Source organism: Rhipicephalus microplus, chromosome 3, assembly GCF_043290135.1.
Source record: "Rhipicephalus microplus isolate Deutch F79 chromosome 3, USDA_Rmic, whole genome shotgun sequence".
Lineage (NCBI taxonomy): Eukaryota > Metazoa > Arthropoda > Arachnida > Ixodida > Ixodidae > Rhipicephalus > Rhipicephalus microplus.
In genome coordinates, this window is record NC_134702.1 from 36,005,218 (window position 1) to 36,026,647 (window position 21,430).

The following is a 21,430-nucleotide window of genomic DNA, read 5'->3' on the forward strand; positions in this document are numbered from 1 at the left end:
ACATGTGAAATCACCAACAAGGCAAACGTGAAAACTCGCGTACACTAGGGACTCACAAATGACGCAAGAGGGGTGCCCTCACTAATGCTAAGAATGCTCTGTGAAACTCTTTCATTATAATGTTACGATGTTTCGCATCTTGGTCATCATTATCAGTTGCATAACAGACACATATGCAAGCTGAACTTTGATAGTGCTAACAAAGACAAATTCTTTCCCGGATAAATATGCATGTTGCTATCACACGTCTAGTGAAAGTTTCTTTGCTCCAGAACTGATAACACTTTGTCACAGTTTCGTTACCTCCATGTTTTTTGAACTCTTTGCATTATTACAACACATGAAATGACCTTTTAATGAGCTTTTAGTCCGTGTTTCTCCTGTATTCTTCCCCCACCCCTCCAACCCGTGTATGGCGAGTGCTGCTTCATTGAAATCCATCTCACAGGGCTTGCCATGCATCACTGACATGCTGCAGTGCTAAATAGACAGGTTTAGCATCGTAGTTTGTCAACCACGACTTACGACCGACTCACCCAAGTTTCTCTTCTATTGCCATTTCCTTGCGAGTGTTTTGCCGATCAGTGTTCCAATTTTTAGCGCCTGGCCACAATGGCTCTCTCTCTATGTACATTTTCATGTGCTAGTGTAGAAAATTGCGTTTCGGCCCTAATGCAATGACTGATGTCAGTGTGGCTTTGCAAACTCTCACCTACCTCTCTTTGTAGCCAAATGTTCGCACGAAGTGCTTGGACAAATCTTCGAGGATGGGCTCGCTGTGTAAGGCCACGAACTGCTCCCTGCATATCTGCCCGAGTTTAAAAAAGAAGATGTTGAATGTTTTGTCTAGGCGTTTGCTCTGAGCCATCAACGAGATTCAAGAAGACAAAAAGGACAGAACTAGACCAGAGGGCTGGGCGAAATGAACTTTGAAAAAAAAAAGTTATAAGTGAGTAACACATACATTAAGCCTTAAGATAGCACTAGCTGAAGACTACTCTGCCATGTCTTGCTTGATTACAGATGTAGTACCAGTATTCATTGTATGTATCTGTATAAAAACACACTAAGCAGTGCCACAACTGAATACAAGAATGATACAAAAGTACCTATTCACTGATAATTCAAATGGACACATTTTGTCGTGTAGAGCAAAGAGAAACCTTGAGGGCATCAAATAAAGCTGATGAAAAGATGGAAAGATAAGCAAGTAAGATGCAAATTTAACTTCAAGATATGTGAATTTGTAGTACAGGGCATTCTACAACAACTTGGTTGAAAGCATCTATGGGCTAAAGGATCATTTTCTTTACAGATTCTTTCTTCAATATCACTGTTGAGCCAGTTCTCGCAAGAAGCATTTGCTGTACTGATGACACCACTGCCCGCCTTGAGGCCAACTCAGTGGAGTCTTACCGAAACAGACGTGCGGACGTCTCCACCCCCAACATTGTTGAGATCACACACATTAAACGTAAGATCAGCTTACATTCCGACATTTGCAGTTGCACAGTTACCACAGATGCTACCACTCGATCAAAACAAACAGCGAAGACCACTTGCGAATCAGAACTGCGAAGCCTAGCAAATATACAAAGTGAGCAAAACAGCGGACGGCACTTCTACTGAGGTGGACCCTATTTATCATGCAGCAAGCTTTAAATTTTCATTTCAACAATTAAAATAGAGAGCACATAGTTCAAGATTCTGCACAGACCTTATTCATGATGTCCACTGTGTTTGGATGTGTCCAGTAGCAGTCGTGCACAGACACAAATTGTATTCCGGCCCTGAAAGATGTAAAAGTTTACGTTTAATATCATTACTAATAAAAAATCAACATTCTCACCAATACTGTAGACTGGGGACATAAAATACCTTCACTAGACCAATATTAATGACAACTAATGCATAATGATGCCAAGGAAAGACTAGAGAATGTTATTAGTAATAATTTTAATGTAAATGCGAATGAAAAAAAAGTGGACAAAATGATAGCTTGCCACTGGCACGGACAAAAGCTGCGACCTTCGATTAACGCGTCCGATGCTCTACCAACTGAGCTACAACAGCAGTCATACCCCGTCGACTTTATGGGGTGTATATGTGCATTTAAATGTGCACTGTACTGCAGTTAACTTTATACCTTTTAGTTCACTTTTTTTCACTCTTAGTATTTCAGGCATACCATCAGAAGCTATTCAAACCTCTGTTGTCGTTGAGATGTACACGAAGTTAACATAGGCACGAAGAAATCAATTCATTAACGATAAAAGAGGCTACGAAAAGTAAAGCTCCTGCGAAGCCACCACTTTTAATGAGGTGTAACAATGATATGCTCATGTGTACACTCGTGTACACACACATAAGTATACAGCATTTATTACTCAAATATAATTAATGTCGACGAGAAAAACAATCTGAGGGCCACAATAAAATCTGTTGTGTGACGCTACATACCATAATTACTCGAATCTAACGCGCACCTTTTTTCCGGTTAAGCGAGTTCATAAATCGTATGCACGTTAGAATCGAGTGCGCAAAAAAATGAATACCGTCATTCTATTACCATCGGCATTTCCAAAACGGCCGCCCCCTACGTGCCTCGGCATGGCGCGTCGGCCATTTCTGCCTATGTGTTTCCCACGAGTGGCACTTCGTACGTGTGCTGAAGAGTTCGTCATCTTGTACTGCATTAGCATCGACGACATGAAAGGGCCGACTTTAAAAACTCGACGAGTGCACCACGATGCCGCTTTTGAAAGAAAAGTCATCGTGTGTGCCGAAACGGACAAAAATCGGGCCACATCGCGGTCGTTCGAAGTTCCCGAAACGTGCGAGCGGGACTGGCGAAAACACAAGCAGAAGATTGTCGACAGAAAAGATTCACGCAAAGGCTTCTGTGGACCAACCACAGCAGGGTCGGTTTCCGCAAATTGAAGAGCTGCTCGCCGAGTATGTGCTTGAGCAGCGAGCGGCACAGCGGCCCGTGACGACAGAACTGCGCTAAGTGCGGGCTATGCAGTTAGCTTTAGAAAAAGGGCTAACGCGGAGCCAGTTCAACGCGAGCAGGTGCTGGCTAACTAACTTTATGAAGAGGAAAGGCTTTTCCCTCCGAAAGCGAACGGGCATGGGCCAAAACTTGCCGGAGGAGTACGAAAAAAAGCTTCACAGTTTTCAGAGGTTTGTCCTAAACTTGCGGCACAACAACGGCTAACTGCTTGGGCAAATCGGGAATGCCGATCAGACGCCTCTTTACTTCAACATGCCTGGCACCACAACCGTCGGGAAGAAGGGGGCGAAGCAAGTTCACATGCTGACATCGGGCCACGGTAATACAAGAGTGACGGCAATGCTCCTTAGAAGTGTGGCAGCTTGGACTAGTCGGTATGTCATGACGATATTTATAGCGCGAGACCAAAACGACGACACAGAGACAAAAAGGACAGAAGGACAAGAAGGTGTCTTTCGTGTCCTTCTTGTCTCTGTGTCGTCGTTTTGGTCTCATGCTATAACTACCATCAGGCAATGCTCCGTTGCACGTCAGATAGGCACAAGCTTCCCTTGTACCTCATATTTAAACGGAAGACGCTCCCGAAAGGAGTCGTTTTCCCGAGTAGTGTGATCGTGCAGGCCAACAAGAAAAATGGGTGCGCGTTGCAATCGATGTCTTACTTTTTTTTTCGTCGTGGAAACCGAGTGCGCGGTAGAATCGAGTAAATACGGTAAGAAAAAAGAAAAAAAAACTTAAGTGTTGCTAAGACAGTATATAGGAGAAAACTCACTTCTGGCAAAAGATGGCTGTCAGCATCATGTGACTTGAGTCGAGCGAATGAATGAAGTTTGGAGGGAAGCCATTTTTTTGCTTCATCACGTTAGGTCTCCTGGAGAAAAGGAAACAAGTAATAAATATAGGGCCATTTTCAGGCCAAAGTCACTACTTGATAATGAAGACTACCATAGCGGGCACCTCTACATGAATTTTTACCATGCGGACTTTTCTTTTAATCACCATGTGAATGTGACGCCAGGTGAGTTTATGTACAAAATCCACAAGCCTCACAAATTTCAGAGGCGGTATTGCATGATATCGCATACTGACTAGCGAACAGACGTCTAAGTCACCTCTTAAGGGCGTATGTAAAAAAAATGACAAAACCACCTGTCCTGAGCTTTCTTCGACAGCAAACTATCATAGTTGCCAACTCTCCTGGTTTGCCCAGGAGACTCCGTTTTTCAAGCAATCCTCCCAAATATACAGGCATCGTCATAAATGTCTTAGAAAGCAGCCACATCATCATCATCATCATCAGCCTGACTACGTCCACTGCAGGACAAAGGCCTCTCCCATGTTCCGCCAGTTAACCCGGTCCTGTGCTTGCTGCTGCCAATTTATACCCGCAAACTTCTTAATCTCATCTGCCCACCTAACCTTCTGTCTCCCCCTAACCCGCTTCCCTTCTCTGGGAATCCAGTTAGTTACCCTTAATGACCAGCGGTTATCCTGTCTACGCGCTACATGCCCGGCCCACGTCCATTTCCTCTTCTTTATTTAAACTATGATATCCTTAACCCCCGTTTGTCCCCTAATCCACTCTGCTCTCTTCTTGTCTCTTAAGGTTACACCTACCATTTTTCTTTCCATTGCTCGCTGCGTCGTCCTCAATTTAAGCTGAACCCTCTTTGTAAGTCTCCAGGTTTCTGCTCCGTAGCTAAGTACTGGCAAGATACAGCTGTTATATACCTTCCTCTTGAGGGATAGTGGCAATCTACCTGTCATAATTTGAGAGTGCTTGCCGAAAGCAGCCACAACCCTACCCCAAATAAAAATGTAAAAGACAGCAGATATAAAATTTCAGGTCTATCACGTGTGGAACTATCAAGTCACTTTTACATCAGCACAGACAGATCGAGTGAAAATGTTCATGAAGATTCCTAGAGGGCTACTATTTGTCGCTGGACACAGCACATTTTATCCCTTAGTTACACGTGCACACATGCACCATATATTTACAAGTACCAGTATGGCCACCAACATCTACAAACTTTACTGGAAATCATTCAAGGCTGTCTAACACGTGTCTGTGGCACTGAGAAACATGAAAGCACACTGGTTTCTTTTCTATTGCATTCCTACCCCCCACCTGCTTCACGAACCACCCAAATTTCGAAGTCTCCAGGAAGCATAGATTACTGTTAATTTACAACCAATTTAGCCAAAGCAAATTTTCATTGCATGTGTCCAATAAAAAAAGATTTTGTAACTAGTAAAGGCTACTTTATATTTCAGCAACTTACTGGTGCATTTCGAAGATTGTTCGATACTCCGCACTAATTCGGTCACCCTGGAAAAAAAAAAAAAGCAGAACGAGGAGAACAACATAAAGCAATGCTTTACAGCAGGCACAATTGGATATAACATATACCTAGACCAATGTATTCATGCCACCGCCGCTAACAATCCGGGATAGATGAAAGGAATAGCACGTAGGTTACATAGGTGTGGACTTTGATAATTGAACACTTAGATAAACACGCTGCACTTTCTTATTTTTATGTAGAGCTTCATTGTTTTAATTCCAAAGCGTGCAAATAATGCTAGACAATCACCACACGCAGCAAGAAAGCGACAAGTTAGCTAGAAAGCGGCAAGTTTTGTGTCGCAAATAATAAGGCATGTCATGAGTAATAAGGTAAATTACATTACTATCTTTAGCATTCCAAGTACATTACAATAAAATCTGGTTGTATTCTGTTAATTTGTTGCTAGTTATCACCACAGGTAAGTACAGAAGACATTTTAGAAAAAAGTAAGGTTAAAAAATGGGGAACAGAAAGCTGTGAACTGAGGGAGATGTCCAGGGCATTACCAAAAAAACTTGCCATAGAAAAGCTCAGAGCTTTGAATCAAGCTTCTGCCCAAGAAGAACGTACATTTATTCTTACCAGAAAACTAAATAACTAATAAATAATTTGTTCTTTAAAGGGACACTAAAGGCAACTACTAGGTCAACGTTGATTGTTGAAATTGCGGTTTATAAACCTACCTCATAGTGTTACTTTTGTGCCAAAGAAGGACATATTTTAAGATAAAATCATGTTTTAGTGGTAAGCATCAGGTTAGCGCACTTCAAATTACCTGCCTCAAGAAGCGGACCAAATCACGTCACTGTTGCCGCGCTCACTGTTGTCGTGCACAATGTTGCCCGGCTTTACTGCTATAGTAGCAGCAGACCGAAAGCAGCGGGAGCCACAGCAGCAACAACGGCCGTTCATCAATTTTCCCCATTGGCTCCGAGATTGCAGACATATTTTAATTCAACTGGGCCCCGCTAGATGGCACAACCTGCCCAGTTTGATCACGTGTGTCGGGCGAAGCGACACGGCGCCTGCGGCTCGGGCAAACAAACATGAGCAGCCGGCGAATGCCGGTGCTTGGCACGTATAGATCGACTGACTACGGAGGTGTTTTCTAAGAAGCGCGCCTTCAAGAACGCGTAGTGATGGTGGCAGGAACATCTCTGTCAGCAGACTGTACGACCAGACGGTGAGCGCAGGCCATTGCGGGGGTCTCTGACAGCTATGGCAGCGAGCGTCTACACAACGAGCTCGGGGCTCCAATTTACGACTTCAAGTGCTCGCCACAGACTGCAACTCTGCTGCGTTAAAAGGCCCGACGACTATGCCGTTGCAGACCTCGATGGCGGGAGGCATTCGAGCATCGTGCCAAAACCGTGGGACGTGACCTTTGCTCGAGAACGCCATGCACGAACTTAGGAAGACCCCGTGCAGCAGTGTTTATAACATACGCGCGGGGAGGGTTTGGGAAGAGACGAATTCCGGAGCGCGCCGAGTGCGCATGGTGAATAAACCAACTGCATACAACCAGTCGGAGTGTCATTCTCAGCAGGGACATACGAGAGCCGGCTTTCTAGGTTCGCATCGGAGAAAGGGGCACATACACGTACTTCACTACATGAAAATTTAATTTTTGAACCAGTCGTGCCATTTCTCGTTAGTAACGTTCAGCAGTTCTTTTTTCTATTTTCATTTCATTTCATTTATTTATACTGTTAGCCCAGAAGTGGGCCGTTACAGGGAGGAAGTACAAACAATTATTCGCGAAAAAGAAGAATTACCGTACAGGTCTCGAGATGATTTCTCGGTATTATTGTGAGCAGCAACTCGAAGTTATACATAACAAGAAATGGAACACACATGCAATGCAATACATACGCGCAGAACAGCACATGACGCATTTGAGGCGGCACTTTTGATCGTTTCTGTTCGATATTAATCGAACAGAAACGATCATGCAGCATTTTATTGTCTCTCTTCATGCACGGAAGGTTATTTAGTGCAGCTAGATCGATTACTACACAATAATTGTAGGCGGTTCGTCTGATGTCATTGGGATCATTTTGAGAATGCCTTACCGCGGCGCATGTGTTCTTGAGCATTTACCTGAATTTCTCAGTAAGTAAGGCGCTGCTGTTAATAGTATTGTCGTTTTAGATGTTGTCATGCATTGAGCTTCTACTCTGAAGTAAATTGTTATTTGACATTAGTGTTCCTTTAACTTGCTATAGAAAAGCTCAGAGCTTTGAGTCAAGCTCCTGCCTGAGAATAATGCACATTTATTCTTACCAGATAACTAAATAACTAATAAAGAATTTGTTCTTTTCATTTGATGACAGCAGTCTCGTTCCAAGTGAACAGAAAAAAAAATCTGTAGTGCTGAGGTTTCACTGCCACAATATTGCATATCTGATAATCATAACTTTCATTGTCAGCTGTGTTTATAATAGTGTTATTGTCTTAGTTTTGTTTAAGCCTTCTGTTATCCTTGAGCATGTTAACCTACTGTCCATTGTCCAGTGATTACTTTGGTGTTGACACTTGTTTATGTATTTTATTTCTTATAATTGTAAAAAAAAAGTGTAACACATGGTACTCAAACTGTCTACGACAATTCCTGTGGTGATGATTTTGAGGCAACACAATTATTTCACAAATATATTACAAATAAATACTGAGAACGCACAGTCAAGATTGAACAAGCACAACCCTGAGATTGCTTTACCAATGTTATCCAGCAAAAAAAAAAAGAAAAAGTAAGAGTATAAGAAGCCACAGGAACATGAAAATATGGAGGCATACTAACACTGACATGAGGAGCTTGTTAATGAAAGGTGGGCACAGTGACAGGGGAAAAAAATATCTACTGCTAGAGGCAATCACTCACGTAAGAGATTGGGCTCTTCACTGAAGTAGGCTTGTGGTATGGCTGGATGACAGGAAGTCCCAGTGGAGTCACCCACGAGACGGGCTGACAGCACACGTACGCGATCATCTTGGCGCAAGCGGTGAACCAATCCTGAGGTCAACAGAGAATGCACAAATGAACAACAACGGTGTCACCATAACTGTCCTTGTTGACGGCCCACTGTCACAGCTGAAGAGATCTCCCATAATTCTTACAAAATTTAAGAGCTTATAATTCTACCATTTTTAACTGCAGTGCAAAAGCAATGACCTAAATAAAAATAAATTACGAATACAAAAAAAAACACTCGTTCCAGAGGTGAGATCTCAACCCTCGGAAAGTTGTGGGGTTGGATCCCACCTCCGGAAAGGGTGATTTCTTGCCCACTTTGATCACAATTTCCGCATTACAATTGGACTCATTAGGCTGTATCTAACATAATATTCATTAGACTGCTACACAAAACCAATGTAAAGCTGTAAAAGAAGTTCAAGGCAGAGCCACAGGCCCACCTGAATCTCGCGCGTAGCAGTGAACATCTGCTGAAGGGAGAGAAAGGTCTTCTGGACGAGGTAGTGGGCGGCTGCCCAGCAGTGCTCCTGGGGAAAGTTGTCCAGGTCCTTGAGTTGTTTCAGTATCTGGAGGTGGGCGCCAAAGCGGGTTACACCGTACACCACAGTCATCACCGTCTGTTTCACCACCTGCCAGGAAGGAAAGCACATGCGTTTCAATACACAGTCGCACCGAGCTTCAGAGGCAAAAGCTTCATGCCGCAAAAGCCAAGTAAGATGCAGTGAACACAGGCTCTTGCTTTCGCGATAGTCATTTTGCAGTTGTTCTCCAAAACATTGGAGGCGACCATAATGGTTGACTTGGGTGTCTTGCAGTGGCACTAGCGCCTCGGCGTTCGTGTGCCCTGGCGTTTGCCTGGAGTAAACTCATCACACTGCCGAAACAGATTTGAGGCCATATAGAAATAAAGAAGTGCGTGGTTGAGACGTGCTGCACCAAGTGCCGCAACAATCCCTACTGGTAACAAAACTATTTGGTCCTTCGATGAGCTCACTGAAGTCATTTTCATTAATCATAGTGACAGTCAAGTAACCCGTAACTTAACACATGCTCCAGTATCACATGTATGCAGTATAACTCGTAACTTGAACTAGAGCCACCAACTTTGTACCAGTTTTATTTTTAGAAGACATTTTCTGAACATTCGAGAAACCATAAGTGATTGATCAGAAGTGCTTGAAAGAGCAACAAGAGGGTCGCTCAGTGCTTGTGCCGCTAAACGGAAAATGCCCAGGGAGAAGTCTAGTACACAACTGCAAGATTTACATTATACCTATGTTACACTACCCTATATAAACTCTCACGCCACAACAAATTTTTCTTTAAGACTTCCATACACAAGTTAGAGAGATTAGCCCCTAATGCCAGGCTACGGAAAGAGTTTAAACTATTCAAATTCAAAAACAATGTACTCTATCAGTATATTTTCACCCGAAAGGTCATCGATGGGTTCCCGTCATACTGCAAGCTCTTCGCGCTAAAGTTTTGCAGGCTTCGCACGACGAACCAGCGTCAGGCTACTTTGGTCACCACAAAACCCACAAGCGCATCCAAAGTCGGTTCCCCTAGTTAGGTCTCCCCATGAGTGTAGCTATATACTCGTGCACACTTTGACAACACTGCAAGTGGCCAATCACTCTCCCAGTCAGGACTCAACAGCCACTTCACTGCCCAGCAGAGCTGTTCTCTGTCATCATAAATGACTCTTTTGGCTCCTCCCAACTACCCAAAACAGCAAGAGATGGATCGTCACCGCTGTTGATCACTTGATGCGGCAGGCTGAGGTGGCCTCGATCAATTCAGGAACTCCTTACAAAGCAGCAACCTTTTAGAACACTATTTACCTATGCCACGTGGCCCCTCACGTTCTTTCGAGTGACCGAAGCAAAGCAACTGTTTCAAGGATGCCTAAAAAAATTCTCGAAGTGTCAAACACAGTTCATAAGACAACATCTAGCTACTGCCCACCAACCAAACGTTTAACGGAGAGATTTCATCCCATGCTCTCTGATATGCTGTCCATTCATTCATGTATCAACTGTAACTGGGATGCGATTCTCCGATTTGCCACATGTGCGTACAATATGCCTGTTCAAAGAGCCACAGGCTACTCCCCGTTTTTCTTAGTATACGGATGTCAACCAGCCTCATCGCTCAACGTTTTTTTTTATTCTCCATCAACTCTTCACCATTCATTTGCGACCAGTCAAGTGTCCAGTGTTGCCCAAAGTAATTGTCGGGCTTGCATAAATATCGAGGCTAGCCAAGAAGATCGCAAACACTGTTACAATGCCACTCACCGCATCATTTTCTGTAACCCTGAAAATACTGTACTCCTATGGATGCCTGCAAGAACACCTGGTTTATGCGAAGACCTTCAGCATCACTATACTGGCCCCTACAAAGTTTTCAATCAGACCTCGCCAGTGAACTACCCTGTCATACCCATTCGTGCCCCCTACTGACCAACCCTACAGCGGGACAGAGGTCGTGCATCTTTCAGACCTCAAGCGTTCCACAATGTAATTCACGGTTAGGCTGGCTGCTTCCATCAATGGGAGAAATTAGCGTAGGCATTCAGGGGACTTCACATTTTTCGTCTGAAAATGACCATCATCAGTCATACACCCGGACATCTTCTTCGTCCTCTTCATGAAATAAAGCCTCGCCTGAACCATGTTATTTTGATATGAAAGTCAACAGACAGAGCAAGAATACCGACACAAGAGAAAATTGATATATGAAAAGGGAATGAAACACAAGAGGGTTGTTTGTTTTCCTGTTTATGTCACATTGTCAACCTCAGTACACCAAGATTGTATGCAATAAAATTTCTCACCTTCCTTTTGATGTGACCTTCCAGCACCTTGGCAATCTGCAAGCCATTGGCTGCATCTTTCTGTCTCTCCTGCTCAACCTGCGTAGAGAACATGTCACCTTTGTACCAGTTTGTTTTGAATTTGGTGCAAGCGAACTTTTCAGGTGGCACTGGCACGATAAAGCTTATTGAGCACGTTAAATTTGAATACTGAAGAGACACATCCACCAAGACTTTGACAGGCGACGTCGTTCCGTTAGCTCCACGTCACTCTGTGCTTCTTGATTTGAATGCTTGAAGTTAATGATGCAGGGCACAAGCAATAACATCATCTCACGTGTTCTTGCGCTACACATTGTTTGCCCGCACTTTTCCAAGTTTGCAATTCAACCTCATCATTATATTTTTAAATTTACACAACGAACCCCTTCACTACTTCAACTGCATGCTCGAAGTTGAAGCTGCATCTTGACAGAGTTGCAGTTCACTGCCCAGCACAAAAATCGTAAAACAGGAGATAAAGCAGTGAACTATTAAGTCTTCCTAATTAGTATTGTTATTTTTTTCATTTCACTGAAAAGTCAATCACAGCATAACAATAAACCCAAGTATCTACCCTCATCAACTCCATTTTCTATGCAACAAGCCTTTCACACTTTTTTTTCTCCCGACTTTGTAAACAATTCGTCGAAGCCTTATGTTTAAGTCGACTCTAGTGCACTGAGACTACCCTCATTCGATCGCTACTGATAACTTCAATGTCATAACTTTCATGTCATAACCTTCATACGAACTCTTAGACCTGTATGAATTCCTTTTGAATTCGTGAGCAATTGTGACATTGCCACAGCACAGCACGTTATTTCATGTGCCTTTGGATTCTGTCTGTTCTATGCTGAAAGGTCAGTTGTATATAGACTATTTTACGGAGGGGTCTCAGTGCTGCCATGTCGGGCTGTTAATCTTTACATCTTAACCTTTACAGTTTTACATTTTTAACTAAATGAACAGGGCTACGGTTGGCGCATACGGACGAAAATAGTCAAGTTCATGCATATGATGTTTCATTACCTTACTGATTTCTATCACAATCCACAAAAACGAGAAAGCGTCAATTAACAGCCCAACACGACAGCACCCACATGTCTTAGATGAAATAGTCTATACTGTACAAAACATCTATCACATCAGCGCTTAAGTTCTTAAGTTTAACACAACGCTTTCTCGAAGACGTGCCCTTGAAGAACATATATGAAAACTGATTGTACAGCAATTATATATGAGCCATTGCCATTTTTTCTTCTTTTTTTTTTTTTTACATGTTCGTAAGGTGTTATCACAGAAACCAGAAATGTAGGCCTGTGCGAATATTCGAAAGCTACGAATATTCAAATTTGTTTGGATTCGAATTCTTGAAACTTTCAAAGTATTCGAAATGAACGCGCAAATGTATGTTAGTCCACATATAACCCTCTGTTAAGGTGACTTCACTGTAGTGAAGGGGCACTAAATCGTGGAAACATTTTGCCAAGAAAAGTCCTCATTGCCGTGAAGCCCCACTTCAAGGTTAAATGAACATATTATTCCCACATCGATGATAATTTTTTAAAGTTTAGAAGCTTGTTACACAGGCTTATATGCTCTAATTAGAATAAATTTTAAAATGTTACATATATTACAGGTTATAAATAGCACACTACCAAAAGTCAAATCCTGCTACTCTTCAAAGTTGTTTCCACTTCCTTTAAACCGAAAAGAATAGCATTGGCACAGGCCTAGTTTATATTTTTCTTAAATATTGCACAGGTTACTTTGGTCCTGACAAATGTGCCCATTTTTTTTTTCTTTTTTCAATATGCGATATATACACTATTCAAATTCGATTTGAAATCATTCAAACAAGACCGCTATTCGCTTCAAACCTGAAATTCCCTATTCGCACAAGCCTACAGAAATGCATAAGAGAAGTATTAAACACTAGCCTTCTATAACAGCAACAATAAGTCCTCTTTTTTTTTTATAACAAGAGCTGTTATGAGATTGCAACAACAGTTAATTTTCATGCCACAATTGCTTGCTGTCACTGGTGTCTGTACCAGCCATGGCGTACAAGGAGAAAAAAAACAAGGTTCAAGCGACATTTGAACCCAGACACTTAATGTGGCTACTGATAATATAAACACAGAGCCATGGTAGTATTTGAAGCTCCTTTGCAAGTAGACCCTATGCAGGTGTGATGTCATGAAAACAATCACCTTAACAAATATAACATGGTAGAATAGAAAAATATGGTTTAAAGCTTCTCGTTACAAAGTCATCAACCACATCGTCATCAGCCACAGCACGAATAAAGTGAGCATAATGCTTCACAGATGTGTAGCTTGCTTCACCGCAGAATGATAAATAATGGCATATTGGGTACGTCCCGACTTCACAAAAACAATGATTTACGATGTAGCAGGTACCTTGCAAGTGTACTTGAAATGATTGCCACATGAGAGTTTGCGACAGGTTTTTTTCCTTGCATGACACGCATTCTTGCAATGATGCTCACTCACCAATGCTGCCACACCACTGTAGACATCCTGCGGTCTATCGGCAGGCTGCAGGTTAACCTGTGCAGCACCTTGGGCATCCCTGCCTAGAGCTGCATAGTGCTGCAGGCCATTGCAGGAGCCATCTTGGTGCACGGGCAGGTAGCAGATGTGGCGCGTCGGATCGGGGGATCGCACGGCGGCCGCCACTTCCTTGCAACAGGCCAACGTCTGCCAGGGCTCGTCAGACTTGGCCCACCACTGCCGGCCCTAAGTTCGATAGGTGCCAGAAAACCTTGGGTTTGTTCGTGCAAACGTTCAAAAAAACAAAATTGAGTTATCAGGCTTCACTTGCCGAACGCACCACAGCGGCTGTCTGTTTACTTGTTCATGCTTACTTTAATTTTCTGTAACGTTAACCTATTTTGCTGCAGCTTGGCTATCTAGAAATATGGAAAAATTGTGGAGAAAGAAAAGCAGTGCTGGTGCTAGCAGCAATATCACTTTACTCTCAACTGCAACGTCCAAAATTATTATAGTATTTACAACAGATATATTGTAAATGATATACGACTGTTATACAGTAAACCCTCGTTACAAAGAAGTAGCTTTATTCGAATTATTGCTTTTATCAAAGTGTTACATAGCATAGACCCCAATACGTGTATTTCAGACCAAACTACTCAAAGCATGTCGATAGCCTGCTCCGCTTAGAACGAAGTAACAAGATGCAGATGCGTATTCACGGCGATGCGGACGAGCGATTTCCCACGCCGCCGAAGTGCTGGCAGGCTTTTTTCATCTAAGTCCCGCCCCGAGCGGCCTTTTCTGCGCTGCGTGAGCGATTTTCGTGCTAGCATCGCTAGGCTGAAGCGCGCCAGTGCAAACTGGTGCAGACAGTGCAAGAGTCTCCACGGCACGGATTTCCCCCTCCTCCTCCGTGACATACTCTGGTACCTTTTGATACAGAGGCGCTCGAAACATGCCGGCTGCTCCCCGCTGCCACTCCACTGGCTAAGCAAGTGGTGTCATGTGACCAGTACGAAGCAGTGGCATGCTCCCTGGTTTTTTTTTTTTTTTTTATCTGTGGTTGGAAGACACACGCGTGCATGTGTTGAGCGAGATCTGTGTGAACGCGTGATGTTGTGTGTGTGCATCGTGAGTGCTTTTAGTTGCCGTCAAGTGAACATGGCACCACCGGTGCCCGCACGGAAGTGTCTGACTTTGCAGCAGAAAGTTCAACTGATACTTAAGGTGGAAAAGGGCCAGCAGAAGTTTAAAATTGCAAGACGATACGGAATACCGCCAAACATTATCAACTGTTCTGAAGAATAAGGATGCCATAGTAGGCGGCTTCAAGAAGAGTTTCTCAGCCAAACAAAAGCGCAACTGTGATTCTATGCATCCTGAAGTGGAAAGAGCGCTTCTCGAATGACTGAAAACCGCTAGAAGTGCAAACCTTCCTGTGAATGGGCCTGCATTGAGCGCAAAGGCTGAAACCCTAGCCAGCCAAATGGGCAAGCAAGATTTTGAGTACAGCGACGGCTGGCTTGAACGTTTCAAAAGACAGCTCGGTGTGTCTTAAAAATCGATTGTTGGTGAAAGCGCAGCCGTGGACCGCGACCTATTGGATGGAGGGTGCAAGCATCGGATGAGTGCCCTACTTTAGCAGTATCAAGATAGAGACATTTACAACTTAGACGAAGTGACATTTTTTTACAAACAAAGCCAGCTGACCGACCTTTTTTTGAGAGTGAATAAAGGCTTGTTTCACTGAATACCACTTCTGGGAAGCTGTCATGGCTAATTTGGCTGTACTTACTGAGCTTTTATGAGGCAGTTGTGTATATCGAATCACCACTTATGTTGAATCTCTACGCTGTCTCATTGACTTAGTTTTAACGAGGGTTTACTGTATATAGAAGGAAGTGATAAATGCCGGGACAGACATGTAATGGATGTAAACATGGCAACATAACATTGATTTTACAGGGGGCTCTCACCGTCATCGGGTTGTCAGCTGAGTCGAGAATTTCGGGCATCATTTCATTCGCAAACCGCAGCCTCTCAGACACAGGTTCCCTGAAAGGCAGAGGAAACACATTGTAACATTTGCATGTAATGCAGACAAGCTGTAGCGTTTACATTTCTTTTGGTGTCATGCATTCATACTTGCCATCGCAGCTTCTCTCGTAGCTATATTCTTGCAGCTACTACTGAAATACTACTATTGCCCCTATGTTTAATGAAACTTTGCATTTACAATACAGTACTGCAGTAGGATGCAACCAGGTCACATAGGCAGTTAATTGAATCCACTTTTAAGCATACTCAAACAAAGCCATGTAATGCAACGTAATCTATTCATTCAAAATGCCCTGCAGGCTCATAAACTGTGTTAAGATGAATTTCAGAAAATAATATGCAGTTTACACAGTTTGCAGTCACAAAAAAAAGAAACAATGTTAATGTAGAATTATGCACTGTAGAAACAATTGTACAGACATAGCTTCACGATAAAAAAAAAAGGTCAAACGAGCGGGCACAAGAAGAAACATTGCATTGACAGTTCCATCCACGTTGACACTAGTGGACGTACAGCCTAGTGTATTTAGAAAAAAAAAAAGAGGCTGCAGAACAGAAGTTTAAAATTGCAGGGTAATAATGACTATGTTACTATGTAAGAACAATAAAATATTTATAGTTTTTCTTTCAGTTTAAGTATTTGACGCATCAAATTTACTTCACATTATATATTCACTCCCTGTCTTTGCACACATGCCCCCCCTTCCCCCCACACACGCACACAGACAGGAAATATGCTGTTCACATGCTGTTTAACGAAGGTTCCATAAAAGTACAGAACTCTTCAATGAATGCGCCAATTGCGAGCATTACCATCGTAGACACAGCGCTAGAAACCTGCTATAAGGGCTCTCCAGATGAGCCGGAGTCGCAGATCAGCTTCAAGACTACCAATTCCAGCTCACTACAAAAAGATGGTAAAAATGGAAAGTGTAGTACCTTTTCTTGAGGCCGGTCAAGTTGATAAGATGGATTTTTAGCCAGTCCAGGCCATTTTCACCGAGCGGTTCACCTCTGGCAAACAGCAGAATGCCTCTCACAACGTCGCTACCTGTGGAAGAGTTACACGTAATTCATCGATTAGTTTCCAAGCTCCTACTTTTCAATGACAAAGGCAAAAATATTCTTATTTGAAGCAAGAACAAGTAATTGCAAGCATGTATTGATGCCCCATCTCACACATCCGAAATATTGTACATTTATTTGAGTTATACATGTGCATACAATCGCACTACGCTACAACGAACGCCATTTCAACGAAATTCCCGCTACAACGAAAAATTCATGGTTCCCGTTGGCAGTCCATAAAAGTGAATGCACAAATATTGCAGCCGCAACAAACACTTTTTCTTTTGCCTTCCCACTTAAACGAAATTTCACGATGCAATTACAGGCTCAGATATTTATTGCTACTATACAGTGAACACAGTCTTTACCATTTTTGATGCATTTTCAGAAGTTGAAAATACGACGACGAAGTCTAAAACGGGCATTGGCACCACAAGAAACTGCCACTGTTCAGCAAGCATGGGCGCTGCCAATGAGACTGCCCTGCTTTTGACACTGGCTTGCTTTTGAGTTGCAGACGATTCGAAGCTGAAGCTCAGTCAATCAGTTCATGGTTCGCTTTCATGCAGCTGTGAGAACACGATGCTTTTTTCGATGCCAATGCGTATCATTTCATGCGAGCTTGGTCATTATGGTAACTAATCAGAGCAGCTGTTTGTCTGCATTATCAACAAAATCAGCTAGCCCCGAGTGGTGGATGATAAGAATGACACAGAATAAGGCAAGAGTCACCATTCCACAATACCCTGCCTCCATCTCGGCATTGCCGAATACACTATGACGGTGGACAGCTGCTGGTGTTAGCATGTTAATGCAGCTGTTTGGTTCGTTCACCAAAGCGGTTTTAGGCCTTGTTTTAGCGTGCTTTTCAGCATGGCCTCGCGATGCATGAGCGATAATCTCGTCGTGACACTTCTGGGAAAAAATAGGAAGCAGCGGACACTTTTTGAATTTTGAGAATGAATGTTCCTCTGTTTTGCTAGCTCAGATCAGCTATATTTTTCGATTTCACTACAACAAAATTTTTGCTTCCGCGCCCCGTCAGTTTCGCTGTAGCAGGGTTCGACTGTACTGCGACACTCAAACACTGATATCATCAGCACTTCCTAGCATCGCTGGATTACGGTACAGCCTGCCAGGTAACATCACTTCATTATCAAACCCTGATACATTCAATCGCCAACTAATTGTGCATTTTCACTGAAGTCACTAATTAACATAGCTGCATTTGTATATTTAAATATTCCATGAGTACATTCTTGAAAACATTTCGGTGTGCACACAATAAACGAAAAAAATCAACGGTGAGAAGACTAAGAGGCAAGACTTCTCGCCTTTGGTTTTTTCGTCTATTACGTGTGCGTAGAAATGTTTCCAAGAATGTTCTCAAACCAACTCGCCCAACTTTCCATACATTATATAACCTAAGTATTATGTATGCATTAGTTATTACATTACACATTATATGTTCTGATCTCACGTACAATTCACAGTTCTCTGTTTCCTGATTTCTGACAATTTCTTTTTCATATTCAATGTTGTAATTGTAACAACCCCCTTACAAAATGCCCTATGGGCCTTTAAGGTAATTCAAATAAAATATACTTGGTGACAGCCGCAATCTGCGCCCACCATAGCATTACTTTTGCTCTCTGCGTCCCCACAGACCAAACTATATTTAACAACAACTGGGGAGAATCAGAGTTGCCAATAAGGTATATCGCAAGAAAATACCGTATTTACTCGCATAACTTGTGCACTTTTTTTCCCCCGATTTTGGGGCCCCGAGAAGGGGGTGCGCAAATTACGCGGAAATTTTGCCAGCGCAAATAAAATATTCTGCCATAGTTCTAACGTGCGCAGTATATACATTTATAAAAAAAGAAAAAAATTGGAGCCCAAACGGAGGGTACTTGTTTATTTTTAAATAATTAGCGCATACTTTGCCCATTCAGAGCCTGTCTCGTGCGGTCTAGCGGGAATCAATGATTACGAAGTCTGATTGGGAATCATTGTATTTTGTTCAAGCTCTTTCGACAATGCTGGGAGAAACTAGACCCCACAACACGGAATTACCGGAAGAACTAAGCATCTGCACATAATTGAAAGGGCTTCTTTCAATAATGGCAGAAACTTGCATTAGAAGCGCGCACTTTTCTGCTTTCTAGTGTACCGATCGCGCCGGTCGTCAGGTTGAATTCAGTACGTCCCCTGGACGTACTTTGCGACGGCACGCTTCCCGTTCTCCTCGGCAAAATTCACAGCAGGGAGCTTCAATTTTGCCATATATAGAATTACTGCAGCACATCGCAACGGAACCCTCAAAACACGTTGGCCAGATGGCGAAATACCTTCTAAAATTGACCAAGCGTACGTGGCAGCGCGGACACTGAGAATGAGGGGAACAGTTGGCGCGACAAGCCCTCACACGCCTCTGATGCAGAAAGTCGTTTGTTCCGTGACGTGAGCGTACATTCATGTCGCCATTACTGCGGTGGTAGAGAATGGAAGATAGGGGGACGCAAACACTCGAACACTTCCGGCGACCCGTCAATAAGTCCGTGTTCGGGTGCGGTATTCTAGGGACCCTAATTCGGGGAAGTCCTCGGAAGCAGATACTTTGCACAGGCAGCCTGTTTGACTGCGCTCGTCGGCTCGATGAGGCGCGCACCTGACCGAAGCATCGACAGGTCCAAAGGTGAGCACATTAGTGAGCTGGCTCGGGCAGGTCGGGGAGCGCAAAATATGCGGGCAAATATTTTTTTCCCGAAAGGCTGGCAAAATATTAGGGGTGCGCAAATTATGCGAGGGCACAAATTATGCACGTAAATACGATAGCACAAGCAAAATTCATACAGTTGGACACCATGACACACGTGTGACAGAACATTTCCTTTTCAACAATACCCGAGAGACACCGTTACTGAAGGCAGTTATTCCCCCACTCTGTTACCGCGTAAATGAGAAACAGGTTGGCTGGTGCATCTACACAACTTTTTTGCAATTCCAGCAGCAGTACATTTGATCTGCGCACTTATGCCGTCATCAACTAGAGAATGAGAATATTTTGGCTACCATTAGTTCCACTTTCGAATAACGGCACTACCACTGTATTTGATAAAACCAAACGCAGCCGAGCCCCTCTATAAGAGACCCTGACATAACAGACAAGTGAGTATAAGATTGATTTGATATGTGGGGTTTAACGTCCCAAAACCACCATATGATTATGAGAGACGCCGTAGTGGAGGGCTCCGGAAATTTCGACCACCTGGGGTTCTTTAACGTGCACCCAAATCTGAGTACACGGGCCTACAACATTTCCGCCTCCATCGGAAATGCAGCCGCCGCAGCCGGGATACGAACCCACGACGTGCGGGTCAGCAGCCGAGTACCTTAGCCACTAGACCACCGCGGCGGGGCAAGTGAGTATAAGAGGCATCAGTGTAGCTGCATCATAACAAGGGTTGACAAGAAAGTGCACATGTGGTACCCTGTAAATAATAGACACCTCGTGTAAGAGACAAGAACTGATCCCTGGTGCGTGTGTCTTATGAACCGGTTCAACTGTGCGCGCTTTTCAAGATTGAAGAAAATGAATGGATTCAGATAGCCTCTATGCAGCAGACACAATGCCTCATGCCACTTCTGAGCTGAACACATACAAACAAATAAACAAAGCAAAAAATAGTACACCAATTAAAAGGGGGGGGGGGACTTTTTACAGCTCTTGCAGGGAACTACTGTTCATTATGTTACGCACTCATACTGAAGTTCTGACACGCGTCCAAGAAGCACATAGCCAGCCAGAGCTGTCCTGACTTTACCACAAGTAAAGCAACTAGGCCCTCTGGTTTTATGTGGGGTCAGTGTCCTTTCTTTAGGGCCATGACCGAGTTCAGATGACATATAGCACGTCACTTAAAAAAGCCTGCGCACTCCATGAGAATGTTATGCACCAACATAAAATTGAACCAACAACCTCAAGCACACCAGTCAAATGGTAGAGGCACTAAGCTATGCCCCAGGTGTCTACGCAGTATGGGGTCGGCCATCAGAATTCTCATACTTACCGAGGTGATTGAAATGAGGTGGACATGGATAGACTCTTCCTCTGAAATCCATGTTGTGCGGAAACCAGAACACCCTGTCCCTGAACTGCAGACAGAGCAAAAGAAAAATAAGCTTTATAGCAAGAGACCACAATGCTTGACAGCCCTTATGGGTAAGTAAATAATAAAGCAGAGGAGGGCAGTAGCAAACTGCTTAATCTGCTGAACACGTGACATTCTATCTATTTGTTGGTTTGCTCAATTAATTTCGGCTGACTCAATTGGTGAATAACACAAATAATCAGGTCAGAAAAAAAAACGGCTTTATAATTCATCACACACTATAAACAGGCTGAACTTTTTTTTCTTTTTTGAATTTGACGCTAAAGCCACGACAAAAACGCAGTATCGTGTCTGTAAAGGTGGCTTCATCACAGTGTTTCACAGCTATGCAAAAAAATACAACAGCGTTCTAGCGCAATACGCATTTCTCTTTTGAAAAAAAAAAAAAATTGAGAATCAGTCGAAATGCGGG

At 43.2% G+C, this 21,430-nt stretch overlaps 1 protein-coding gene across 1 annotated transcript in view; it reads right to left on the reverse strand.

The window, feature by feature from the left end:
- PolrMT (mitochondrial RNA polymerase) overlaps positions 1 to 21,430 on the reverse strand; it is a 61,221-nt gene that overhangs the window by 3,177 nt on the left and 36,614 nt on the right. The window contains exons 21-31 of the mRNA XM_075889226.1: positions 20,917 to 21,001; positions 16,715 to 16,826; positions 15,694 to 15,772; positions 13,715 to 13,960; positions 11,178 to 11,255; positions 8,779 to 8,967; positions 8,246 to 8,377; positions 5,299 to 5,345; positions 3,786 to 3,884; positions 1,718 to 1,790; positions 717 to 808 (exon numbers count right to left, since the gene is read on the reverse strand). Coding sequence (XP_075745341.1) covers positions 717 to 808; positions 1,718 to 1,790; positions 3,786 to 3,884; positions 5,299 to 5,345; positions 8,246 to 8,377; positions 8,779 to 8,967; positions 11,178 to 11,255; positions 13,715 to 13,960; positions 15,694 to 15,772; positions 16,715 to 16,826; positions 20,917 to 21,001 — 1,232 coding nt within the window. The remainder of the gene's footprint in view (positions 1 to 716; positions 809 to 1,717; positions 1,791 to 3,785; positions 3,885 to 5,298; positions 5,346 to 8,245; positions 8,378 to 8,778; positions 8,968 to 11,177; positions 11,256 to 13,714; positions 13,961 to 15,693; positions 15,773 to 16,714; positions 16,827 to 20,916; positions 21,002 to 21,430) is intronic.